General features: G+C 43.8%; 1 protein-coding gene across 2 annotated transcripts in view; it reads left to right on the forward strand.

Moving 5' to 3' along the window:
• RAD54B (RAD54 homolog B) overlaps nucleotides 1-27,239 on the forward strand; it is a 495,994-nt gene that overhangs the window by 191,866 nt on the left and 276,889 nt on the right. For both annotated transcript variants that reach the window (XM_085605260.1, XM_085605259.1), the window contains one exon: nucleotides 24,962-25,162. In XM_085605260.1, the coding sequence (XP_085461386.1) occupies nucleotides 25,138-25,162 (25 nt within the window). In that variant the 5' untranslated portion in view covers nucleotides 24,962-25,137. The remainder of the gene's footprint in view (nucleotides 1-24,961; nucleotides 25,163-27,239) is intronic.

Genomic DNA, 27,239 nt, shown 5'->3' on the forward strand with positions numbered 1-27,239 from the left:
GTCAGGTGGGAGGGGGGCCCCAACGTCTACAAATATTTAGCTGGGGGGGCTCAACCTAAAAAAGTTTGAAGACCTCTGATATAAAGGATAAACAGTGTGGGGGCAAGAACGCATCCTTGGCGAACGCCCTTCTGAACAGCTATGGCGTTTGTCAGAGTGCCTTCAGTATTCCACCTGACCCTGGCAAAAGTGTCTTGATGTAGCCTGACGACAATTCTGAGCAAATAGGGTGGTAATCCCAATGTGCTCAGCGCTTGCCAAAGTTGGAACCGATCAATCGAATCGAAGGCAGTCTTTAAGTCCACGAATACTACATATAGGTGACCTCCTCTGATTGTGACTTCTTTCCAAATTAGCAGGAGGAACCTAAAAACTTGGTCCGTGGTACTGGTTGCAGCCCTAAATCCTGCCTGTAGGTTTGACAAAACACGGTTTTCCTCTATCCAGTTTTGGATTCTGGTTAGAATAATTTTGCAATTTTTTTTTTGCGATACATCGATAAGACTAATGGGCCTATAATTCCCCGGCGACCCTTTATCACCCTTCTTATGAATGGGAATGATTTCGGCACCCCGCCAAGTCTCTGGAATAGCACCCCCCTTCAGGATACTATTGTAAAACCTTTGAAGCAGCGGGCCCCAAACAGTCGTTTCAGCCCTAAACAGTTCTCCTGGAAGTTTGTCAAGACCCGGTGCTTTGCCGCTCTGCCGCTCTGCAGGAGCTTAATGGTCGTAATTGTTATCGCAAGAATGATGTTTTCAGCATCAACTACTACCTGTTCACAAGGATTCATGCTTAAGGCTGGCGCCAACGACGGGCCTTGGTCTGCAAACAAAGCCCCAACACTGTAAGTAGTTACCACCCCTGAGTGTTGTCTGTGCGTAACGTTGGTCGGCCCATTGATCTTAAACCCTTTTGTGTCACCCAGGAATCTTGAATGACATCTGCTAGTGTCTATTGGCCACACTAACCATCCCCCTTGATTGGTCCCTGTAGAATTGTATGATCCATTGCAAAGCATGGTGTCTAATGTTTCCTCCATGTAATTTGTGAACTGTTGCCAATTCGCAAAAAATGCAAATATGGTAATGTTTGCTGTATTTAAATCTTTTGTCTTAGCCAGACTAAGACATGATGTTTGCTCCACAGTCTTGTTCAGAAAAATCAGTTGATGTGGTTCTGGCATGCTGTAAATAATGCCTTGTTCCCATGAACCTGCAAATCTTTAGTTCCCCAAATTAATTTTAATCAACCGTGTACCTCTAAATGTTAAGCCCTTATGTGGACAACTGGGTCAGCTGAATTGTGACCAGAGAAATATGCAAACTCATTTGCAAACTTTTGTGAACTACCCCATGGTGGTGGAGGGCAGTGTTCCCATTGTAAGAAATTAAATACTGCTCGGGATTGCTTGCCTTATGCAGGAAGTGGTGACCATAATGTTTCAAACAGAACATCTCATAATTAGTCACACCATTATACATTTACTCAGAGTTAAATACAGTGGAATACTCAAGATCTTCTAGCATTTCATGCACTGTATCTGTGTCCCAATCATCGTAGATAGTATTAGGGATGATAATGTAATTTAAAGAAATGCGGAACATATATGTTACTTGCAGAAGTTCCGTTGGAAATGTTTTGGGATAGGGTATCGTATTGATATATTTGGTCCATTAAACTGAACAGCAGAAATGTTCTCCAGGGAAAGGTCTCTCTTCACTTTGTAAGATCAAGAATGAGGTGTTAGAGCCCAGTTCACCAATTGTACAGCAGAGCGCTCTGGGAGATAGCGTCCATTCAGAACCCGAAAAAAGACAGTTACAAAACCAATCCAAAGAACAATGAAAAGTAATGAATTTGTAATCCACCGCTATAGGCATGGAGAAACCAAATATATCGTCTTCAGCCAAAATTAGAATGCACGCAATCTATCTCGAAGGGGTAGAGGTGACTCAGATAAATCTTAAGATAAGTCATCAAAGTCGACAAATGCTGGCCAATCTATTTTTGGCAGCTCTGCAGGTTGTGTAGAACTTGGAATTGACTTGAATTGTGCTACATTGACATAGACACCATCCATGACGGGTTTCCGAATAGAAATCTGTGCTTCTGTACAAGTTGTTTATAGGAGTTGTTGATGTAGCAGGTAGAAGAGATACTTAATTGCTAGCTATCCCCAGCCGGGAGTAGAAGCTACATGGCTGATCCAAGCTTCCAATGGGACTTCCTGTATAGTAGTGAGAGGAGACAGAGAACTACTCAGGATCCCACCCGGCCTACTGTGTAGAATCGGCCACAAAATGCAGTTTTATGAGATCTGTTTACACAGATCTCTTCTTTTTGCAACCAGCAAGAGGCTGTAAAAGTACAGTTCTGGTACCTTCAATAGCCAGGTCGGGTATGTACCCAAATTATTTCTTGTCCACTTTCTTCTCCTGGACCAGTTCACCAATCTTGGAGATCCAACCAGGAGTTCCTGATGCTGCCTACACTTCTCCTATGGGGGGGGGGGGGGCTTTACATGGAAATTGCTTTGTGTGTCCTGGAAGCCGTTCAGTTCCTGTAAAACAGCTAAATGTTCATTGATGTCAAAGGGTGTTTCCGCCACCACTGTGCTGACACTGTCGAGGTCAGGTACCCACATCTTAACCCCAAACATGACTTCATAGGAAGTCCGTCCACCCAGGGATTTCCTAGGCAGATTGTTGAGGGCACTTTGGAGCCCATATTGGTGATGGACCCAACTGTGACTTAAGCCTAATACCATTGCCGTTAAACTGTCCTAGTTTTTCTTTTCCACTACCGAATTTCCCTCTGGATGGTAGCGGAGAGGTACCGCACTGTCACACTCTATCTTCCCATGGTGTCTTTATACGCCTTGGCGGCGAATGCTGGACTCTGGTCTGAATGGAATGGGCCAACTGCATTGGTCCCGATGAAGACTTGCAGATCTTTGATGTTTCAAGTCTCTTTATTTCAAGCAGTGACATTAGTACGTACATCATCGTTGCCGATCTTTTATAACAGTTTTGTCTTCAGCCGACTGCTGTGGCGAGACCCATCGGATTTGAAAGCTGGAATCCACTGTATCCAAGGTGTACTTGAAAGCTCTATCTGATGTTAAGGGACCACAGTGGTCCAAGTAAACGCACACAAAAGGCTTCTTTGATATTAATAGGGGTGTCTGTGGTGGGTGTGCTACAGGGGAACCCTTCATCTGCTGGCAGATGTCACATTTAAAAACAAAGTCCCTAGTCTGTTTATATAAACCTGGCCACCAATAGCATTGCTGCAATAGTGAAACTGTAGCTCCCACACCTGCCTGTGCAGATGCTAGACCCTCATGTACTGCTAGGATTAAACCTAACCTGTTGTCTGTGTTTGGTATTACTCTATCCCCCAATCCGGGAATACGAGCCAAGGGTATGTTTTGTGCACTTAACTTATAGGAGTACTTTGCTGGAAAGCCTTTCAGCAGGTTGGTATAGTCGCACACAGTGTTGACAACTAACATGATGTGTCTATCTACTCTCGTACTGGAACGAGTGATCACAGCACTTTGCACTGTTGCTTTTGTGGCTTCATCAGCCATGGAATTCCTTGCAACATGTATTCCTACACATTGACGACTCAAAGTGTGAATCACATGAGTCTGTGGCAAGCACTCTTTCAGCTTGGACACTTGTCCCCAAAGTGCTCTGTGCTTGATAGTGTACCCTTTGGAATCCCTGAATCCATTATGGCTCCAATAGGATGAGGACTCATTGTAAGACTAGACACAATAATACAAATCAAAAACTATGAATGGGAGGAATCTGGGATCCCAGTTCCCAAGTGCCAGAATTAGAGCTCTTAGTTCAGCCAGCTGCACTGTGTAGTCACCAAGTGTGTAGGTTTTTTAAAGATGGAATTCTCCATCCTGCATGCAACCCTTCTTAGCAGTGCAAGCTGCCAAGTATTTATGCTTTGTCCTTATGGCGGGCTGGGCAGAACGATCATTATAGATGTTTTTTTTAAATTTAAATCATACTTTTCAAGAGGCATGATTTCATTAGGTTTTGTACTGCAGGTATTCTTGTGTTTGTCGTGTAGAGTCAAATCTGTACTCTACATCTGTTACGGTGATAGAGTTGGCCCACTGAAACTAATGTGGATGTAGTGGCTATGCGTTTGGAATGCTAGCTTTCGTGACAGCCTCTAAGGCCGTCACTGTAGTCACGACAATTATTAGTTTCCCCTGAGCCAATGTTCTAACCCTCACTACAGCAGTCTCTACCACTGTTAGAACTTTTCTGTCGGTTCAAAACTCATCTCAGCATTGGTTTAAAAATGCAATTTATATGCAATTGGTACAGTTGCTCCTTCATTAAACGTAACATAGGTATACCCTGCTGCCCCTGTGAATATTCAGATCACCGGGTTTGTTGCTTTCACACGTGTGTGTAAATGCTTTGAAGCTAGTATGTCAGCTTGTACTGGATGTAAAATTTGTGTGTTCAGTTGTCCAAAGTGTCCTTGAAAAGTCTGGACGTATCAAGTCGTAGAATGGTTTAACTCGTTCTGCGCTATTTGCTAAATAAGTTCTGCCGCAGTTTAGGAATCCCAATATGGAGGGAAGTTTCCTCAATGTGTTAGGTGGTTGCAAGAGCGCACACTTCTCTAAAAAGTGTTGCCAGACTTTTGCCCTCACTTGACAGCTCGTATCCCAAAAATAGGACATTGAGGTGGGCTGATTTTTTAAAATTGAATCTGTAGCCCATATGAGTAAATCCCAGATTCATCACGGGGAACAAGGATTATTCATAGGAGGGATCCAACTTTCTATTACATTTTGGTATTCAAGTTGTGTGAGAATCTCTTACTTGTTTCTTAGCCTCATTTTTAATATGGTATTGTCTTTGAGGTTGTGGGGTCGACCTCACTGGTATTACATGATAAGGGGAACCATCATCCCACCCCACACGGTTGCGGTATAATGCAGGAGCTAGCGCTAAAGCCCACTCCTTGGCATATGAATGCTTCACTGTCTCTGGGACAGGGTCGCAAAAAGCATGTAAAATCACTGTTTCTCCCTCTGGACAGTCTATTACAAATTTAGGTGGCCAATCATTTTCAGCCAAGAGAATACCATAGCCAAACGACATACCTTCCCAAAAGAGAACATTAATGTATCTCTGCATATCCCACTACAATTGGAGTTGCATCTCATATGAATAATTCAGGACACCACTTGGATATAGTCACTCAGCGGCACTGCCACCAGACAATCCATCAGGTTCTGGTGAACTATTGTGACTTCTAATGTGCTGTCTAGCATAGTCAGAGCCCATTCCCCACTTAGAAGCAGTGTCCTCATTATCTGCGGCATGTTTGACTTTGAGTCCAGGTACCTCCTTTTTGAATTGAGGTTTTGACTGTTTAGGTGTATCTTCCTTTTTTTATTATGTAGTCAGATGGACATTGTGAGTCATCCTTTGGTTTCACGTACTCCTCTGATCTGCACTCTGACCGTTCACTTCTCTCCAATCGTTTTACGGATGACTCTTGAAAGGAACAAGATGAACATGTATCAGTATCCTGATATCTGTCAGGCGTTCTAATATTATTGCGTTTACGCAAATTATAGCACTTTTCAGTGATCTCCTGTTGAGGCGATCCACAACAAGACTTAGTCTTTTCTTTGTTTCTAATCATCCCACTTCTTCTTATTTGAAGATTCAGGCGCCTGCTTAGAGTTATCCTTAATTTGTGGTTTGTTAGGTTTGGCTCCCAAATTATCTCTAGCCACTGTTGCGTATGTTTCTTCGCTAATTTTAGGTAATTTGCGCTCCTTCTGTTCTGGAGCTAAATCCCATAGACTGGCGTATTGCCAGTGCTGCTGCTTCCCTTTTAATGTTACTCAACATATTGGTGGATACTGCGGCAAAATTTGCCATTAGTTTCATCCCTAAATCCAGGCCAGGGTCTGCCCCGTACTCATTTGGATCCGTTTAAGCACCTCTGGCAAATCAGCTAATTAGGGGTACCATGAGTCCTGGTATATAATGCAGCAAAGACTGTGCCTCATGTGGTTCATTCTTCTACTGGGGATGCCATCCCCATTAGCAAGCATATCGTAAGATGTCTGTGTTTTTCCTGGAGTCCCATATGGGGAAACACTGCTTCAAGCTGGCTTGTTTTTTATGCAATCCTTAATGGGATTTCCTCCTGTCTCGTGGGAGTTTTACCCATAATAGCATTTATAGTCTGTGGACTGATGCCTGGTATAGCCGGTTGTGGAGCTTGAGCAATCGTCATTTGATTGACTGTCATTGATCGTATGACGAACTGGGTCAGCCATCTATATATTTCAACTAGACCCTCGTATAGTCTTCGTACCTGTGCTGCTGTTAGATTAGGTACATTTGGGTGGGGTGTGTAACCGGCTACGACTGTCCATTTACCTCCCTCATTACTAAGAAAACATATTCTGATTTCTTCTCTAGTGTGTGGTAGGGCTCCTTCAAACCAATTTCAGTGTTCTTGGTATTTTAATGGTATATCTATTGCTTCGTAAGCTGTATAGTGATTAGGAACATCAGCTGCAGTGTAATTGTGACATTTGTGTTTGGTATTCTGCTTCTGGGAATGTAAACCATGAACAGAATAACTCTGTCCTAAATGCTTTGTGAGCCTCAACCACGAAGGTAACGTCCCCATGTGCGAGATCATTTTGTAGCAGTTTGAGTAACTGCATGTCTGCAGCTTTCAGGTATGTTATGTGTTATATGAGTATGTGGAATTCAGAGAGGGTGCCTTATGAGGTAATCCTTTGAAAGGTTCAAGCTTAAACAATCTACAGACCATAAATACATGGGTTAACCTACTCAGCTAAGTAGGATTTTTCCCTAACACCAAGTACATCACCTTTTAATAGGTAAGTAGGGGGACTTTGGTTATACAAAAGAAAAACTACTCGGGTGATCCATTAAATAAGAGCCCAAGCTAAAACGTTGGCGGCGCCATGTCGTACAGCTTGTACCTCACCGGTAAAACTGTGCATTTGTTGGACAGCATAAATGTCAGGATGGTACCAGACTGATGCCATGCACACCTTCAGAATATGTTAACCAGTAGTCCTGCTAGCCCACAGTGCACCATTCGCACACCTAATCTTACAGGGTGACAAATGTGTATGCAACCTTAGAACATGACAACCCTGAGCCCCAAAGGAAATCCTGCTAACAGATCTAGAACCTTTCTGTATGGACTCTCATGCATAGCCAAAGAAATACACACGAAATCCTCAGCAAGGCATTTCAATATTTATTGAAGCAAGATGATTCTTGTGTAAAATACATGCGCTGTAATTAGTAAAATGAAACGGATTAGCATAATTAGCATTATGAGAACAGTGAAAAGGATGAACAATGCCACCATTGTGTTAAGATAGTGAGTATATGCGGGCATATGCGTGCTGTGTATAGTGTACTCCTACGTAGCGCTCCCTAACCTAGTTGTGCTTAGGGTGGGTGATCTGCCAAATCCCTGGCATGTGGACTAACTCACCATTATCTGCAGGTAAGTTTCATCAAGCTCTCCGTCTTGGTGTAGAGCTTGAACATCCCTTGTCGGTAAACAGGAATTAGCTGAGCTGGAATTCTGGCATTGAGTGACCTTGCAGTGTCAGTTTGATTGCTCCTCTCCCTAAATTAGGAAGTGGTTTGTTTTATATAATAAACAGCACCCATGTGGTCATGTCAAAACTCCTTTTTGGCTGCATTTGTTTTTTCTAGTGGGATAGCTTCGTCGCCGGCCGGTCAATAACAATAATGACATCTGCGCAGTGACCTTTCTCCCTTGTACTGAATGTTCAAGGTGTCATTATAGCGTGCCTACGAAGTAGAAATGTAAGTAATGCCAGTTCATAGAATGTTATCCTGCATTGTCACACACACACAAATGTTTATCAGAAGTCATTGTGTGTAAAGAGAAGGCAACTTAAGAAACATGAGCTTGTAAATGGTGTTGTTCCTTACCAGCCTATCCTTACCACATGACACTTCGTGCGTTTGTACCTTCGATGGAGCATGGACCAAGTACTGATTAAGTTGGTTATTGGAGACCTTCTGCTGCTCAGTCTTGGATTGAAGTACTTTTTTTTGTTTTTAATTGTAGTTTTAATTTTTTTATTATTGCTTTCCCCCCCCTTAACTCCCCCCCCCCCGTCGTGTCTTTGTTGTGGAAACCAGCCGAGGCTACCCTCTTCATCCACCGTAATGGGGGGAGGCAAGAAGCATAACCCTTTCTCCTGTCCTCTCTGTGAAAAGTGTACACAGTGATGCATATTGTTTCAACAGCTGCCTGGAAAAAAAGATACCCCAAGAAGAAAATGAGGAAAACCCATGAAGATGCCAGAAACAGTCAAATTTTGCTCTCAGATATATTTTCTTCGAAGTATCGAAGCCATAGTTGCTTTTCATTGTCCGTTTACAACTCTTTCTGTAATGTGGTAGGCCCCTCCCTCCACATCACCACTTCATCCCCCCAGCAGCCCTTTCTGAATTGCTCGACACTATCTTGCTTACTTACAAATATAGACCATGGCTTCCAGGACTACAAAAAAGCTGCCCGACTTATAGAAACAATACAGAACCAGTACTGTTCCTTCCTCAGTGTGTGATAACAAAATAGTATACACATAAAAAGCAGTGTAAAAATGTTGCCAATAAGTATATTGCGTCATACCAGTTGACAATTATTGTAGTGCAGTGTGAATGTAATCTGAATACTTGCTTTATAATGTCGAAGTTCTTTCATCATTACCCCTTCATCTTTCAGAAACTCCAGCAGTATTTCAACCTTTTTAACTACAGTTTGAAGTCCTTTTCTGCTTTTCCGTTCCAGTGCTCTCTTGTTATACAGAATCCTTGCACCTTTGGGTGATGTCTGTGCTCTATAACAAGCATTGGCACAGCCAATAAGTCTTGGCTATTCAAGAGCTATTCGCTTTGTCATTGTCTTTTAGGCATGCTGTACGCTGTGCAACAAAGCTAAAAGTTGGGGAAAAAGTAGTATGGCACAGAAAGCGCTTTTTTCTCTAATTGTTAGCCATGCTCCCCAGCAACCGCACCACTGTATGACATGGATTAAAAAAACACTGGCAAAGCCAATAGCTTTCAGATAGGCGAGACCTATTGGTTTTGCCAATGCTTGGTGACTTTCTCCCGGTCTTCCTTATGTACTCTGTTTCCTTCATTATATAGCTAGTGGCCCCAACCAGTCCTCCCCCCTCCCCCCGTGCCCTTTAACTTCTGGCTATGCTCAGCATGGAGTGGACAATCAAGCTAATGCAGGCTGGACCGGGTGGATCAAGTATGGTAGCATGAAAGCTTAGGCTATGCTGTGTGCTCCTGCTGCCACCTGCTTATGCTGAAGCTGCTGATGTGTACAGGAGTGCTGGAGAAGAGGAAGCAGACTCCAGAGAAGTTGCAGGAGCAGGCTTTACCTATGCTTCCTCTTGACTGTCCAAATTGGCCCCTCCAGTATAACTCTAGCACCAGCTCATGGCCGTTAGAGATCGCCAGCAGCTGAGGGGTAAGGCAAAGCAGAGTTTCAACTTTCTGCACCTCCAGCTACAATGGCTATCTTCACTCTGAGCTCTGCTGCATGCCTGCTTCGTAGCAATTCCTTCTAGGAAGCCTCCACAGCCCTCTTACTGCACAATATTGTAGTGCTACAACGATCATATCATCTTCAGTGATACTTGTTAAATGCACGGAGAGGTTTGTCGTATCCACAACCTAGTCCTTTTCGATGTTCCATAACATGTTGTACAAGCTCTACTTAATTCCTTTAGTTGCACTTTACTGTTGATCCACTCGCCTTCTAACATATTGGGTAGCAGCTTTTCTAGCACCCTTACTAGCTTTTCCAGTACCCTCACTTGTTTTTCCAGTACCCTCACTCAAAAGCATTTGTTTGTCAACTTGACAAACAAATGCTTTTTTTTTTTTGTAAAAGAGCTTCATAATGCTCTTTCACTTTAATGGCGGTCGCAGACCTTATTTAGATGCTGCTCGTCTACATTAATGTGAAAGCGTGGCACAGGCCGCTTTTACAAAAAAAGTATTTGTAATGTAATAGGTCTTGCATTTGCTGGAGTTTAAGCTATTGTCTTTCACAATGCCAATAGTTCAAATTCTCGTAAATGCATTGCAAATGCTTGTTTATATTATGTCCCATAATTGTGCATTTAGGTCCACTGCTGATTATAATGGGTATTCCTCCTATGTGCTTTCAATCTTTCTTTATGAAAAGATCATTAATTTTCCCACTACTGTAATTCGTGCATATACATCAATTAGTCTTTCAATTCTGTAAACATGCACAATTCATTTTGTGAATGTGCTAATAATGGTTTACAATATAGAGAGTATCTAATTAGAAGCAAACTCATACCTGAATAATGTTGTTCTCTGCTTTATTCATGCATTTTTTGAAGATAGTATATCTTCCAATGTTAGCTCTTGTTGCTTAAATACCGGCCCATTTTTGCGGGCAAGGATTAAACCTTTAATTATTAACCATACTTTATGTTCACTTTTTTGAAATGATATCACAGCCAGTCAGAGATCGATCATAATTCCATGGTTTTGACTTCAGATACGTTTGTTGGTTCCATTTCTTTGCATACATCTTATCCAGTACCCAGGCATGACACATTTGCCAATGATGGCAATGAGAATTTGTTGGGCCAACGTAGCTTCTTCTGCCCTTTTACATAGGAGGGTTAATAGTAGTCTGCAGAGACTTTTTTTATGTCTCTTTAGATCCCAGACAAGTAACCAGGAGATTATTTCTGGTTACGAAACCATCACTATCTCTATCACTAACTCTAAGTTCCTACTTTGCAGTAAAACCAGCCCCAGTTCAACAAAAATGAGGACTGCATTTCCCTGTGATAGACTGCTTATAACTGAAAGGAGAACCCATTATAAAGACCGCATTAAGACAGCAAAAAAGAGATTATGTAAGAAGTGTTTGGCCTGATCCTAAGGAGGTCCGTCATGATCGTGATGGAAGAGAAGGTTTAGAGATTACACACCACTGCCATCTCTGATGAGAATTTTGAGGTGACTATTACAGTCTCAAATCTCAGTGATCCAGTTCACGAGTTCTCTCATGAAAGAATGAGTTTATCATGAGTTTCATTTTACCCTCTTAGCTTCAAACTATTAAGTAGTACTTGGATAAATAGCCTACAGGCTTTCAGATGTAAAATGTTCTTTTCGTAAAGGAATTGGCGCTGTTTGTCAGAGTTTGTTTGTTCATGATGTCGTCTAAATATGTTTTTGTTTCAAGGCTCCTCTTTATATGGCTTTATGGATTTATGCTCTGCATTCAGCCTGTTGGTTTTACCACACTATGAGCTATCTTGTTTTCGATGCTGACACTGTGGCCCTCTTAGCTGCGCTATATATTAAATGTAGTCGTTCATCGAGATGCAGCCAGGTAGGTAGCAGACATCCCTCTACAGCATGTATTGAAGTGTCATCCAAGGTTGCGTTTTTGGCTTTCTTCCTGTTCACACTTGTTATATCAGCTGGTTTCAGGGTTGTAAGAGTACATGAACCTGATAAAGTTTAGATCAGGGCAGCGCAGCTTCTCTGCGTCGGTGTAGAGGTTCTTTTGTTACAGACCCCTAATGGCCTAAAGTGATTTGTTACAAGACATGTTATCCATATGAAATCCCTGGGCCCAGCTAACCAAAAGTCACTTACATTTAAACAACTTTTTGTTAACTATCAGCTTGAGAAAGTTGACTCTTTCCCATATTTAGGGGTAATATTTGATACCAACCTGGTCTCCCCGTTTGTCAAACCGGACTAGTAAAAGTTAGTAGTGATCTGTTCCTTCACAACCAGGGAGGGTCCCATGAATAGCGCTTTGATATTGAAGGTCTATATGGCTAAGAATTGTTTCCTCAAAAAGATTCTGGACACGCCAGATGAAACTGCAATTTTTACTTGTCATGAAGAAACCAGTCTGTGACATCATTGATATCATCAGACTGGCCCGTGTTTCTCTTGGGTTGTAGTTGTGGGACAACATGCTTGCTTCGGTTATGTAGGCGATAGTAGGAGAACTGATTAGACATCCAAAAGCCCATCTCACTTGTTGGAAAGCTTACATTCAAAATACTGTGATACATCTAGTTTCTCGTATATATTTCTGATGCCCCTCTTTTGATTTCCAAGAAAGATCCCAAGCTCCTATCAGCAATGTTAAGGGACTATGCTGTCTCTGAGAGAGAGAAAGAGAGGTTGACTAGAGTTTCCCTAACCATCCGTCAGGTCTTGTGTTTTGGCCAAGTCATATCATGCCATGGAGCTATACCAGGACACGGTTGGTAGCAGGCATGCTCAGGTTTTATTAATTTGTTTTAAGATGGGGCTGGTTGCTGGATGGCTTAGCTTTTCCAGAACAAGTGAGCTGGTAAAATATGTCCCTTGTGTCCTTGTGATTTTTCCTTAAAACAAGTAGCTTTGTATTTTCTATTTTTTTTGGGCAGGTTCGGTTGAGCGCTGCGACAAAGGTTTCTTCACCCTGTCCTGAAAAAGAGAAGATTTGTAAATGCAGACCTGCTTTTATTAATGCTTTACCTCTATCTGTTAAGTCAGCTTTGCAGTGGCAGCAGTGCAATTGAGAAAATGTTTTGATTAATTTTATTTCCTTTTGAGCATTGATGCTTCATAAGAGTGTGTTTTGTGGAATTCTGTGAGGTTGTGGTGATTTATATAAATTTTGAGTCTCTGAATTTCTCAGGGTTGACTTTACATCATGTGTTTTATTTTGATATTTTAAATCATATATATATATATATATATATATATATATATTACCTACTGGCGGTCGCCAGTAGGTAGTTATAGTTAGGACCACGTTTCCATAGGAAATCCGCAACATTCTATTTTGAATAACTTTGGCGCCGGTTGACGAATCCTCGCGAATTTTTCAAAATAGGTGGGGCGCTACGCTCCGCTCCTACCCTGAAAGTCTCGAGGGGATTCGTCAAGCGGGGGCTGAGATAAAAGGGGGGTCCCAAAACGCGTTTTTCCCATGCATTTTTCCATAGGACCTTTAGACACAGCTACAGCCCGAACGGCTGAACAGAATTACTTGAAATTTGGCAGAGAGGTAGTCCTCAGGTCAAGGAAGTGCCTTTTGTAGGTTTGGTGTAAATCTGTTCAGTAGATTCAGAGAAAATAGCCTTTAAATCAATATATGTATCTGAGCCAGCGTACGGTGCGCTTACGGTGCGCTTACCGTACGCGTACGGTGGCGTGCGCGAGCGCGATTTTGATTGGCTGTTAGATCTTAGTAAACATTCGAATCGGTCGAAACCAGGAAGCGGCGGCCGCCATTTTCTCTCTCGCTCTCTGAGTTGGGCAGCAAAAACGATGCCAAAAAATGTCTGAAGAGGCAGTTTCTTGAGATCCTAACCACCCAGCATTGATATAGGGGTCCCCAAACAACCCCCAAGCCCAAATAAAAAATGTGTTTTTTTTTCGGAAAATCGCCGATTACGCTTACCGTACGCGTACGATAAAAATTAAAAAAAAAAAAAAATTATCCACACCCTCCCCACCCCGTGTGCAAATGGTGCCCGAAGGGCACCATTTGTACATGGTTTATTACAGATAAGAAATAAACAAAGAATAAATTTCACAAAGATGCGCATAATATGTCCCCCATGTGCGCACGGTGCGCGAAGCGCATCGTGCGTACATGGCCCATCCCGCATAACGTGGGCACGCGGTGCGCGCAGCACACCGCGTGACCACCGTGCGTGCACGGCACTAACTGCGTAAAGTGGGCGCGCGCTGCGCAAAGCGCACCGCGTGCTCACTGTGCGCGCACGGTGCGCGCACGGATCGAACTGCGTTAACTGGGCGCGCACGCCACGAATGGCGTAAAGTAACTTAGCATTTAAAAAAACGTACAAATTCACTGAAAAAACCATAGGTTTCACACACGTTATAGTTAGGAATTAGCATTTAAAAAACCTTGCAAATTCACTGAAAAAACCCTAGGTTTCACACATGTTATAGTTAGCTGTACATTTCACTCGTAAAAAACCAATGAAATTCCCCCGTTATAGTTAGTGCAGGCAACTATAACTCACGCGACCGCAATCTTCTGCTGATGACATATGTGTCTTTATGAAAAAAAAATATTTGTAATATATGTATAGCTAAAATTTAATGGAAGAAGACATGGGCAAATAAGTGTCTAAATACAGTATTAGCATCAGCAGAGGATTGCGGTCGCGTGAGTTATAGTTGCCTGCACTAACTATAACGGGGGAATTTCATTGGTTTTTTACGAGTGAAATGTACAGCTAACTATAACATGTGTGAAACCTATGGTTTTTTCAGTGAATATATATATACACACACACACACATGCATGCCACGAAGAGATCCTTTTTGCTTGAAAGAACCAGAGGGACACCATGGGGTACTTCAAACAGGGGATTTATTTCCATGGGCTTGGCGTGTTTCGGACATTGCCTTTCGCAAATGCCCGCTCCTACCCCGATCAACCACAGTTCCGTTTAAATTCCTTCAGTCGTTCCGCCATTGGTGGCTTTCCTGATAGTCCAGTTAAAAGTCACACACAGACCTGCAAGTCCCAGCATGCTCTCTCACCGCATGCTAGGCAAGTGACTTCAGCCAGCAATGTCTGTAAAACAAAACCATCAGGATAACATTAAGAACGCTGTTCTGGGCTGTGGTAGTCGAGGCAGTTTAAAACAAATACTCCTCCGAGTCCCCAAAACGCCTCAAACCACACTGATCCACTCCTTGGGTGGCCTGGAAAACGCGGATACAGTGATCCGGATTCCTTCGTGGAGTCACAAACTGCAGTTAACAGCGGCACAGATACCGCGGGCGGGTGTGGTGGGTCAGAGCCTATCCATTACTATGAATACAAAGAAAGTGCCGAAGCTGCCCCGGATGACTCTGTCCTCTTGTTGAGACGGGTCTCCTCCATGTGCGCCCAGGACTTGCACACAACATATGTCACAAAGAGATCCTTTTGCTTGAAAGAACCAGAGGGACACCATGGGGTACTTCAAACAGGGGATTTATTTCAAAGAGCAAGGGCATATATATATATTCACTGAAAAAACGGACTCACCAACTCACTCATCCAGGCAGTCACACACGCACCCTCACCCACTCACACAGACACTCATACACCCATACAGGTACTCAGACAACAAATCAATCACCCATACAGCCACTCATGTACCCCTCACCAACCCATACAGCCACTTAGACACCAAATGACAGACTATTAGAGACATTCATACAACTTAGTCACACACCCATTGTTAGATCTGGGGGTCTCTAGTTGGCAGAGGTAGGTACCTTTGACCAAATAGGGACCCTTGCTTCTAGTCAGAATAAAGGGGATACACACTTTAGATAACCCCTGCTCACCCCCTTGGTAGCTTGGCACGAGCAGACAGTCTTATCCCAAAGGCAATGTGTAAAGTATTTGTACCAACACTCACAGTAACACAGTGAAAACACCACAAATGGACACCACACCAGTTTAGAAAAATAAAATATCTTTATCTAAACTAAACAAGACCAAAACGACAAAACTCCAACATACAAAAACTCAGTAGAAAGTCTTTAAAAAGGTTGTCGCAGAAATAAACTTGTAGATGATGAAATGCGACACTGTACTCACAAAGTACCTGGGATGCGTAACGCAAAACAAATAAAAGGGTCGCAGAGAAGGTGATACGTCGGTTCTTCCTGCGCTCCGGTGCGACAAGATGGCGCCTCGATGCGTTGCGACGATCCGGTGCGATGCGAGAAAATGGTGTCTTCACTGCGATGCAACAAGATGGAGGTGATGCGTGCACGCCCGACGGCCGTGCGGCGAACTTGGTGTTTTTCTGAACCGCGACAGGCCCTGCAACATGCTTATCCAGTGATGCGACGACGCCCTCGGTGAGGGCGACACGCTTCTCCAGTGTTTCCGCGGCGATTAGCGGCGGTGCGCTTCCTCGGCGATGCGACGGCCATGCGACACGCTTCTCCAGTGATGCGATGGCACACAGTGGCATCACGCTTCTCTCTCTCTCTCGTTGCGTCACGCTTCCAGCTCCCAACAGCAAAAAGGCCTCACACTCAGTTACAGGCCCTCCTGGCAGACTGGAACTCCCAGCAAGGAAGTTCAGGGAAGCTGGGGGTGAAGTCCTTTTGTGCCTGGGACTTCAGAAACAGGAGGCCAGCTCTTTTCAGGCCCTTGGAGACTTTTCTTCAGATGGACACAGCACACACCAAAGTCCTTCTTCAAGCAGTGGACACAGCACACAGCAAAGTCCTTTAGATCTCTCCTTAGTAGAAACAGCAAACTGCAGGCCAACCCCAGACACACAGCAAGGGCAGTACTTCTCCTCAGTCTCTTCAGCTGATCTTCTTTGGAAGGGATTCCTCTTGATCACAAAGTAGTCTAGCTTTCAGGGGTTTCAAATCTAGTATGTATACCCCAAAAGTCTTTGTTTTCCATGTGTGAGTGGTCCTGGACCCAGTTCAAACCATTTCTGGGGGCACTCTGCCAGTACACATCTTCTTCCTTTGCGAGTGTGGGCCAGGGTCATCAGACACACCGCAGGAGGTGGAGCCAGCATTGTAGAAGGCAGGCACAGCCCTATTCAGGCCCAGGTGCTACTCCTCCCACCACTCCAAATGCAGATGGGTCTATTCAGCCTAGTTCTGACTCACCCAGACTCCTGAAGCCACCCCAGCCCCTGTCACTCTCAAACCAGACAGTCAATCCACAATCAGGCAGAGGCACACAGAAAGGTTGAACAAGAAAATAGCCACTTTCTAAAAGTGCTATTTTCAAACACTGAATTTAGAAAACCATCCTTCCTAAAAGATGTGTTATTAAATTCAGAGTTCAGGGATACCAGATTCCAAATTTCTATCTTGCTCCTATGGGAAGATATGCAGGTAAACACGTTACGCAGCATTCCCTATTCTGTCCTATGGGCAGGATAGCCTTTCGGTAGTGAAAAACGAAATTGGCAGTATTTCACTATCAGGACATGTTACCCACACTAGTACATGTCCTACCTTTCACATACACTGCACCCTGCCCAGGGGGGTACCTTGGGCCTACCATAGGGGTGTCCAATGTGTAAGAAAAGGGAAGGGTCAGGCCTGGCAAGTGTGTACACTGGCCAGGACAACATGGCAGTTAACCAACTGCGCACAGGCACTGCAGGGGCAGGCCTGAGACACCATCTTAGGGCTACTCCTGTGGGTGGCACAATCAGTGCTGCAGGCCCATTAGTAGCACTTGAATCACCAACCCTGGCACACTCGGTGCACTTTACTAGGGACCTACTGGTAAAACAAATATGCCAATCATGGATAACCAATCATATTAACAATTTAACCAGGGAGCACTTGCACTTTGACACTGATCAGCAGTCGCAAAGTGCCCAAAGCATCTAAACCAGCAAAAACGAATTCCAGCACAGTGTCAAAAGTACAGGCGGTAGAGGCAAAAAGTCAGGGGAAACCACGCCAAGGATGCCAGGTCTAACACCCATACATTCACTAAGACACCTAATCTCTCACTTACACAGTCATTCACACACCCACTGAATCATCTATACAGACACTTATACACCCCTGATTCACCAGTACACCTTGGTGTATATATTTAACACTTAAACTTTTTAAAAACACTCCAGTTACTGGGTGATATCATCGGTGATACCATTTGAGATGTCATTAGTGATGTCACTGATAATGTCATGAGCTATGTAATATTTGAGGTAATAAGCAGTGCATTGCAAGGAAGCGTGTTATAGTTAGCTCACTAACTAAAACGGCTGAATTTCTCTGGTTTTGTACGAGCGACATCTGAGCCTAACTATAATGTATCTGTAACCTTTCTTTTTTTCAGTGAATTTATAAGGTTTTTTAAATGCTGATGCCTAACTATAACACCCCTGTAACCTTTGATTTTTCAATGAATTTCTATGTTTTTTTTTAACTAGTAGTCATGTTTGCAGAGTGTTGGGGAAAGAGGGCTGGGCCTCTGACCAGCTCTCAAGAATCCCGCTGTGTAGGACTTGAAAGAGGTACCAGCAGGGCTTCCTGGCCTACAGGGTCCCTCAGGAGTAAAGAGGACTTCATGCCCCAACCAGTAGTGCACCATGAGCCGCGTTTGCAGAGTGTCGAAGAAATGTGGCATGGCCTCGGACGACCTCTTAGCAATCCTGCTGTATGGGACAGATAGGGGGATTGCTGAGAGGTCCCCAGAGGCCAGGCCACCTTTCTACACCACTCTTCAAATGTGCCTCCTGGAACACTGCTGCTTGGGGGAAGTCCACTTTAGTCCTGAGGCGCTCAGTAGGCACTCATCCCCCCACTAGCAGTGCGCTGAGAAGCGTGTTTGCAGAGTGGTGGAGAAAGGGAGCGTGGCCTCCAACCACCTCTCAGCAATCCCACTCTGTGTGGCTTACTGGCGGTCACAGCAGGACTTGTTGGCCCTAAGAACCTTCAGTATTCAAGGGGACTTCATACCCCAACCCGCAGTGCACCGGACCGCGTGTTTGCAGAGTGGTGGAAAAAGGGGACGGGGCCCCGGTGAGTTGCCAGCTTTTTATTTTCTTTCCTTTTCTATTTTAACTCCTCTTCCCTGACCTATTTTGGGCCCCAGGGGCCCCATACCCCAGGGCCTGCCCCTTTTTAAAATTGTTTTTTTAAAGAAAAAAATACAAAGGGGGGAGGCCGCATAGCCCCCCCTCCCAGGCCAATTTAGCTCCAGGGACTCCATCCCCCAGGGCTCAGACTTTTTTTTTAAACATTTTTAATTTTATTTTAAAATAAAGGCAGGGGGCTGAGCAGCCCCCCCTCCCAGGCCATTTGCCTCCCTGGGGAGCTATCCACCGGGGCCTGCCTAGTTACATTTTTTATAAAAACATGGGAGGGGGTGCCGTGTGATCCCGAGGACCCCATCCAGGGCCCGGTCTGTAGAGTGGGTGCCCTGGTCCCATCCTGGGCACCCACTTTTGAAACGTAGGGGACCGTGGAGGGAGCCTCAGGGCCCCGCGGTCCCTTTCGTCTTGCCACCTCCTGTGTGAGCCAGCATTGCTTTGAGATCCAGGGAGCTGCTAACCCTGGCCGTAGGATCTCCCTTTAAAAAAAAGAAAATAGCACGCTCCAAGGAGGTGGTGGTCCCCAGGGCTGTGGGGGAGGGGGGAGTCTGGCGCAAAGCCCCCCCTCTCATTAATGATATTTAGCCCAGGGGATGTTGTGGTTTTAGGGGCAGCAGGGGGGCCGAGTGGGCCAGCCCACATTTCTATTATGTTTAGCACCGAGAAGGTGGTGGCCCCTGTAGCTGCAGTGGGGCCGCGTGGGCCCTTCCGCATCATTAAAACATTAGTCCTGGGGAGTGTCATCAGCTAGTCAGATCTCAGGCACCAGATCGGGAGGGGTCGCGGATCCACCGCGGCCTCAGTTGTATATCTGAAAATTCTTTACATTTCTCAGCAACTACTCAACGGATTTACACCATTTATCGAAAGAGTGCTTTCTGGACCTAGAGCTACTTTTCTTGCAAATGTGGTGTAATTCCATTCATTAGGTTGGGCTGTACCGTATTTAAAGTTTCCTATGGAAATGAACATGGAGAAAGCGTTTTGGGACCCAGCCTTTTTCTCCTTCCTGTGGAAACCGCATCGTAACTATAACTACCTACTGGTGACCACTAGTATGTTTTTTATATATATAAATATATATATTCACTAAAAAAACAAAGGTTAAAGTAACGCTATAGTTGGGTGTGATAAAAAGATAATTTTTCATTTTTAAAAAACAGCTTAGAAATTCACTGAAACAGCAACTAGAGCGGTCTATTACTCTGGCTATATTTGTCTCTGGAATTGACCATAAGTTGGCTGATAACTTGGGCCAAAACTATGCAGCAGGAACATATGCAGATTGTACTTGCAACAATCCCGACGCCCTTGGTACTCTAATAGAAGATCTAAAACGTAATCTTGATATCTCACTCTCTGAAAGGGCCCTAATTCCATCAGTGCAACCAACTTGGCTGTGTGACTCTTCCAAAGCAAACACTAGTCCATCATCCCCTTTGGTTTTGCTTTGTTCACCCTAAGTTGGCAGGGTATGCCCAGATGTGAGTCCCTTGCTCACTTTGCCAGTGGATTCAAGCTAGCCTGGCTGATGACGGCTGATTAGCCAGAAACCGGTCCCAGGATGCTTGTTTCCGGTCCAGGGAAGACATGGCTTGGCAGTTCGGGCTGGACTGTTCCCATGAGGCACAGGGTCAGACTGATTTGCATATGGCCATGTCTGAACTGGTGTGGCTGAGTGAGCTAAAGAATGATGGATTAAACCCAGATCAGTTGACTGGGGGTGAGTGCTTGCAATGTTCCACACTCCGTCCATCATCCCCTTTGGTTTTGCGTAGAACATATACACATTAATGGACACAAGATCCTACATGTAACTCCCTATGAAACTCTGGTAGAGCAATGGGTGGTTTCTCTGTTTACATTTAGAACTATTTCGTATTCTGTAACTACTCTATTTTGGTAAGTTCCCGGTATTACCAATTGAATAACATCACCACCTCACCCACCTCCCAAGTTGCATTGCTTAACTTGTACAACAATGCTCTGCTAAGTGAACATCCTAATACTTTAGGACAATTCGAGCATGAGCTGGAGGTGGCCTGCAACAGTAAAGTTATCACTATTCTTTTGGGGAGAGGGGTGGATTTTAACATACATCTGTGCCCTTTGAGTAAGGCCTGTGGTAAGATGGATATACATGGTAATGCTCTACCTCACTTTAAGCACTCTAGCTACGGGGCCAAATTAAATGAAATATTGTTTAAATATGATCTTGCCTTTAGAAATGAAATATGTGTCCCCTATGCTTATTTCAAATGCACCTTTAATGGTCATGGGTAAAACACAATTGATTATATTCTATCTTCTTACAGGCTTCCCCCATGAGCTTTGACTTCACTACTCATTACGCCGCTGTGAATGATCACTACCCCTAAGCATAGACCTACATTTAAAACACCTGTCCACCCATGCAACCCCACCAGACCCTGTATTGTTAACATTGAGGTTGGTCTTTCCCCTTGCTGGATGTAGATAAAACCCGATGATTGTATGGTGATAGACTCTTGTATATGTCTGGACGATTCTGCTTCCTCTAGGAATAATATTAAAGCCTACCTTTTGAGAACGCAGGGGGCTGAAGGATAGCCGACCTGTGGTCTGGCATCGATCTCCTGGTAGCAGACAGGGTTGGTTTGACACAAACTGCACTAAGGCCCACAAACTCTTAAAAGAAGCCTTACAAAAGACTCCCAGGAACATACAGGAAGTTCAGAAGAGAAGGAGTAAATATAGAGAGGCTTGAAGGGGAGGAAAAAAGATCTAAGGAACGAAGCATGGGATTCACTCTGAGGCCTGCCTCTCCCAGGATAGTGCAGCTTTTTGGTGTGGGATTAATAGCTTCCACCCAAGAGGGGGATTCTGCCCCCTGATTGGAGATTGCCATTACTGACATAGAGTGGGTGACTCACTTTAGTAACATCTATTCAAACCTAGATAAGAAACAAGGCAAGTTAGCCTCCCTTTCCACTGAGGCCTCTCCCCTGGACTCCTTTTGATAATACACCTCCTTTAAAGTTCCTTTAAAGGAGAGCTCTCATGATGAGTAAAGGGGGAAAGCGCCTGGCTCCGACGACCTCCCCGTCTGTCTTTTTAAATCTAATATCTTCCTCTGAGGTCTGCTATTAACCCAGGTGGTAGGCGCAGACTGCTCTGTAGGTTGCTTGAGCATATGGTCAGAATAACTCATAGTCCCCATTTAAAAAAAAAAAAAAAATGGGGCCGCTCCTCATCGGCCTGCTTTCGCCCAATATCGCTACTTGATTCCTAAGTGAAAGGGCACATTGTTCTGGGAAGACTGTGGGAGTAGAGTGGGCTGCAAGCAATGTAATACTATCAGACATGCAATGTGGCTTTCATAATGGGCTTGGAACTCTAGCACGGGGGTCTTAATTTAAACTTAATCATTGGAAAATACACCCAGATTAAATACTTTAACGTTTTTTTTTTTGCTTTTGTTGACCTATCTTGCGCCTTTGATATCGTAATACAACAACAACAAATTGTGGTTTATCATGCCCAGTCTTGGGGTGGATCCTGCCATCAAGTTTTTGAGGGAGCTATACTCAGCGGGTAGGTCCAAGGTCCACTATGTATTAAGTGGTGAATGTACCAACTTTTTTAGAGGGGCTCGGGGAGTCAGACAGGGGTGCTTTCTTGTCCCCTTTCTAATTAACTTGTATATTAACAACCTAGTAGAAAACTGTGCCCATCTCCTCCAAGTTGGTAAATGGCCAAATCCGGCCCTCCTCTATGTGGACAATAATAATAACTAATAATAATAACAATAATAATAATAGTGGCATTTGTAGAGCACAACAGCTACCTCATACAGAGGTGTTCCGGCGTTTAACTGGGCATGCAGGTGAGTATCAGCTCTAGCCCGCACCCCTTTGGCCCTGCAAGGACTTGGGACTTTTAGTTAACATCAGTAAAAAACCTTCATTATGAAATGCAGGAGGAGAAAAATTCTTAGTGATTTCCTGATCGGAGACAAATCAACTTTAACCCTTCATTCTCCTATCAGGGCATTGTGTCCGGTAGATGGGGGTCCTGGAATAATGCGATTTCAACCAGGAAACTTGACTTTATGAGGGCCAATAATGCGCTTCAGAATTTTGCAAGCAGATGAGGCGAGAAACCACACGAGGAAATGATAGCTATCTATTAGGCTAAGCGTCTGTAAACTGGCCTACATGATGCGTGGGCTTGGGGGTATAGCGAGTGCCAATCCCTTTAAATAGTGGGAAATTCTCTTTTCTCAGGAATCTTCTATTGGTTCCCAGAGTTGCCCTTCGGCAATTTTCCACTCGTAACTGGGCACCCCTTTTTTATCAGATGTTGCTAGATTACAACCACTCTTACTCTGGCATAAAATCTGCACCTCAGAAAAGACCAAACTTAATCAAGAGATTATTGGAGACTGTCTTAATGCATCGTTTTCCCTTCAGATTCCCTGACTGAATTATATTAAAAATCGGTGCTCTGATTTGGGGCATCCAGGATGCTGCAATTCTCATGACACACTGCTTCAAATCAGTAGAATAGATCTTAAACAGGCCTGTCTCTCTTTGTTTGTGGACCTCAGTCTCACGTCTGAACTTGTTAAACCCACTGTCCTCTAGAATCCATTGATGTTGACTACTTATGATAATCAACCCTATCTGGTCTTTGTACAGAATCTTAGACATAGATTTGTTGTTACCAGCTTTAGGTTAAATATATTTCATCGGTTGGTAACCTACCCATCTGTAAATGATTGGTCATGGACTCTCATTAAATGTCCTTGTGACAATGTGTTTGATCAGAGTACAATGCACTCTGCTATTTTGTAAATATTACACGACCTTGGAGAAGAAAATTATTTTACCCTCATAAATGTGCACAATGTCGTCCTGCATATCTGTTTATACAGTCATTGTCCACCCCCTGCTTTGCTGTATCATAGCATCCTATTTATCAGCAGTCGTCATCAGAGGAAGTCTTCGCATACTTGTAAAGACTCAGCACATGAACCAATGTATTTATGGCTCTGTTTGCATCTGTCTAGATGTATCGTGTATTCCTTTTTAAAGAAGTTTTTAACGAAACTGTCTTTTCGTATCTCTATGAGGCAACCGGAGCATCAAAAAAAGTGATGCTCTGGTGATACAAGCCTCTCATAAATAAGCCCAAAATATTCAGTTTTTTAGGTCTTTCACCTTTAGGTATCTGCATATAAAATAATGGGCAGCGTAAATCAAAAATACATTTAAAAAAAGCTATTGCTCAGTGGGAAATGCACTGTAGTATATTATGAAACCTCTATTAGTTAATGCACTGCAGAGGTCCGTGTGTAACCAGAGAACCACAGAATTAAATCTTGATTGGTGTGGTGGAGAATAGTGATGTGTATTTTTAGTGCTACAAAGTCACAGCCTGTGACGGAAAGCACTGTGAATATGTAAGTCAATTTTTTTATACATGCATTACACACAGGGTAAGACAGAATGCTGCAAAACGTTACAGTTTATTGTTTAGTATTTTTGTTTTCTCGCTGAAATTGCTTTTAATTTACATTTGAATTAGCCATTCACATGTATGGATTATGTTTGGCTAAATAGCAAACATGGACTCTTAGAAATCCAAAGGACATCCCTAATGGAATGTAGTCTTTTTATTCACATCGCCTGCATAAACTCTGATTCCTTGGGATATAAGGGGCTCATGTATAAGTCATATAGTGTGGCTCAATGGTTAGAGCGGCAGACCCTGATGCAGAGGTGTGGCCCGGGACCATGGTTCAATTCCCACCTCGGCAGCTCTTGGATTCAATTTCCCCAGACCTGATAATTCTCACCTCGGTGCCTATTCTAATCATGGTCCCACTGTGCAACTCTGGGCAATAGCTTGCTTAATCTCCACAACGGCCCCCACAGTACTAGGATGCCTGGCTTCACCTTGGGGGTGCCCAGGAGTGGACATCTCACAGGAAAACCAGGAAGGGTTCCACAGCGGTATGAATACAGCGCTACGAGACCCCTGGGTAGAAGTGTGCTATATAAGTACAAATACATTTACATTTACATAAGGGGCTGCGTTGAGAAATTTTCTACCTCGATGTCTCATGAAAGGTACAAGAGGTGTTTTCTACTGAAAAATGTAGGCTGTGGAGTTTATTTTTTGTGTGTAAATGTGTTACCCCCTAGCACATTGACCTTGATGCTGTCTTTGCAGTTCCATTGCATGCTGTACCAAGAGTGATACCAGAGCAGGAGGACGAAGAGGAGAACTCTGGCTGCCTAGCCAAGTATTTCAGTGTTGTGTGGTGTAAGCTCTCTAAAAAGAAGCACAAGAAGTGGGAAGGGGATGCTGTCCTCGTCGTCAGAGGCCGGTCGGCGGTCCTTAAGGACATGGAAGGCAAAGACATCGGAAAAGGTATTCCACAAACGTGATCTGCCAGCGTCTCACTGGCCATTCCTCTACATTTCATAGAATCAACCAGCTAGAATGTGTTCAGCAGTGTGTGCTTGCGGCCATTTTAATAAGAGCTTGGCCTCTCAGGACAACTTGACTCATATTTGGATCTGGCGCAGCGATAGCTTTAGCTGACTTGCTGGCCTCATGTAATACATAAAATCCGAGCTAATAAATGCATATAGACGTACATAAAGGGTCTCTGGCCCGCTGTCTTTATCTACTGGTCCGTTAAACTGTCATTCACATTTTGCTTCCTCTCACTTCAGCATATATCATGGGGAAACGGGTCAGCTGATTTCAGCCTTTGGGGCTCTATCACTCAGCCTGATCACATCAGGCTGATGGGTTAATCCTTGACTAATGCTTTTTCTCATTCTTTATCTTGATTTTTCTTTAGTCGTTCTTGTGTGGTTAAATAATGTGAACAGTGATTTAAAGCCGACAGTACGTTGTTTGTGTCAATAAGAATAATATTTTCATCTGATTTGCATTAAGACTAGAAAGGTGGTCTATACCTCTTGTAAGTATGTCTGCTTGCTAGGACGCAGCAGCTCGCGAAGGCCATACATATTAACTTTGCTAGTGCTTCCAATTTTTTTATAATTTGTCCATTCTGCGTCCAGTATGAGGAGGTTTGGAGAGAGCAGCATCGGCTTAAACCTATTTCACTCTTTTCGTGATGTTGGGACCTATTTCATGTTAGGCGCTTTAGGAGGGTTGGGTTTGTATTGATCTCTCAGCTCTATTAATTTGTTGCCCTGTAAAATGTAGAGAGATAGAAATTAGTGTGCGCAAAAAACAATGCAGAAGCAGCAATGAGCAAGTAAAAGTCGATATTCCAAGCACTTCTATCGCTTACCCTTTCATGTCACTTCTTTCCCATAATCTGATATATAAATATAAGCAGTAGCGGCCAGCACGGATCGGGGGTGAGGTGTGAGGAGGGTAAGAGGATATTTAAAAAAAAAAAATAGGTACCTTACTGCCTCGTCTCTCCGTCATCTCTCCTCGCGCCTGGAATGGAACAGGAAGCCCCCAGGCTCCCCTCACCAATCACAACGCTGCAATGTAGCGTTGTGATTGGTCAGGAGAGCATGGATACTTACCAATCACAAAGCTACAATGCAGCGTTGTGTTTGGTCTGAGCGCCATGGTTCGGCGCCCAACCAGGGACTGGGGGCCTGGGCAGACACTCCACGCAGGCTATTATACAGCCTGCATGGAGAACATGGGAAGTGCGCATGACTGTTTGGCCTCCCCAAGAGGGCAGGCCAAACAGTCATTGCGCACTTAGGAGTGGGCTACCACTCCTCCCCTGTCCTCCTCTGTGAGGAAGACAGCCAGAGTCGAAAATAAAATTATGATAATATAACTTTATTATCATTTTATTTTCCCTTTCTTTCACTGCTGCCACTCGATATAAGACACAGGAACCAGAGCTTTTCCATTCCATGCGAAAAGCAGTGCACCCTTTCCCCTGCAACTTGACAGTTTTGTGGTGCCTTTCAGGCATCCATTACAGCAATGTGTCTTTTACTTTCTCACCACATTGCAACCCCATTTGCGTGATGATCTGGGACAAGCAGCTAAAAAATAATACTATTACTTTTTATGGATGTTTTCCTTATTATTGCAATATACTCCCCTTATCTTATTTCCCGTTTCCCATCCTCTTTCTTCCCTTTCTGTTCCCTTCATATATTGAACATTCTATTGAACGTTTTGTTATGTCTATTTGTATAGCACATATGACACTCCTTAGCACACGTAACAGTTTTCAAGGTAACATAGGTATGTAGCGTGTTTTCACAAATTCAAACATAAGTAATACGCAAGAGATTCTTCTTCTTTCTTCATTGTTGGTCACTTTAATGTGTGCAAATCTTCCCAAATATTTCTCTACAGCCAACACGTGTTTCGTCGCACTCGGGAGGTCGTCCCGCGACTTTCTCAAGGCTATTTCCTGTGTGAGAACTATTTTTTTTCTGTGGTGATAATTCCAAACCACAATGGGTTTCTGGTGTGGTAGCGTCAC

Source organism: Triturus cristatus, chromosome 5_1 (assembly GCF_964204655.1).
Source record: "Triturus cristatus chromosome 5_1, aTriCri1.1, whole genome shotgun sequence".
In the NCBI taxonomy this organism is placed as follows: domain Eukaryota; kingdom Metazoa; phylum Chordata; class Amphibia; order Caudata; family Salamandridae; genus Triturus; species Triturus cristatus.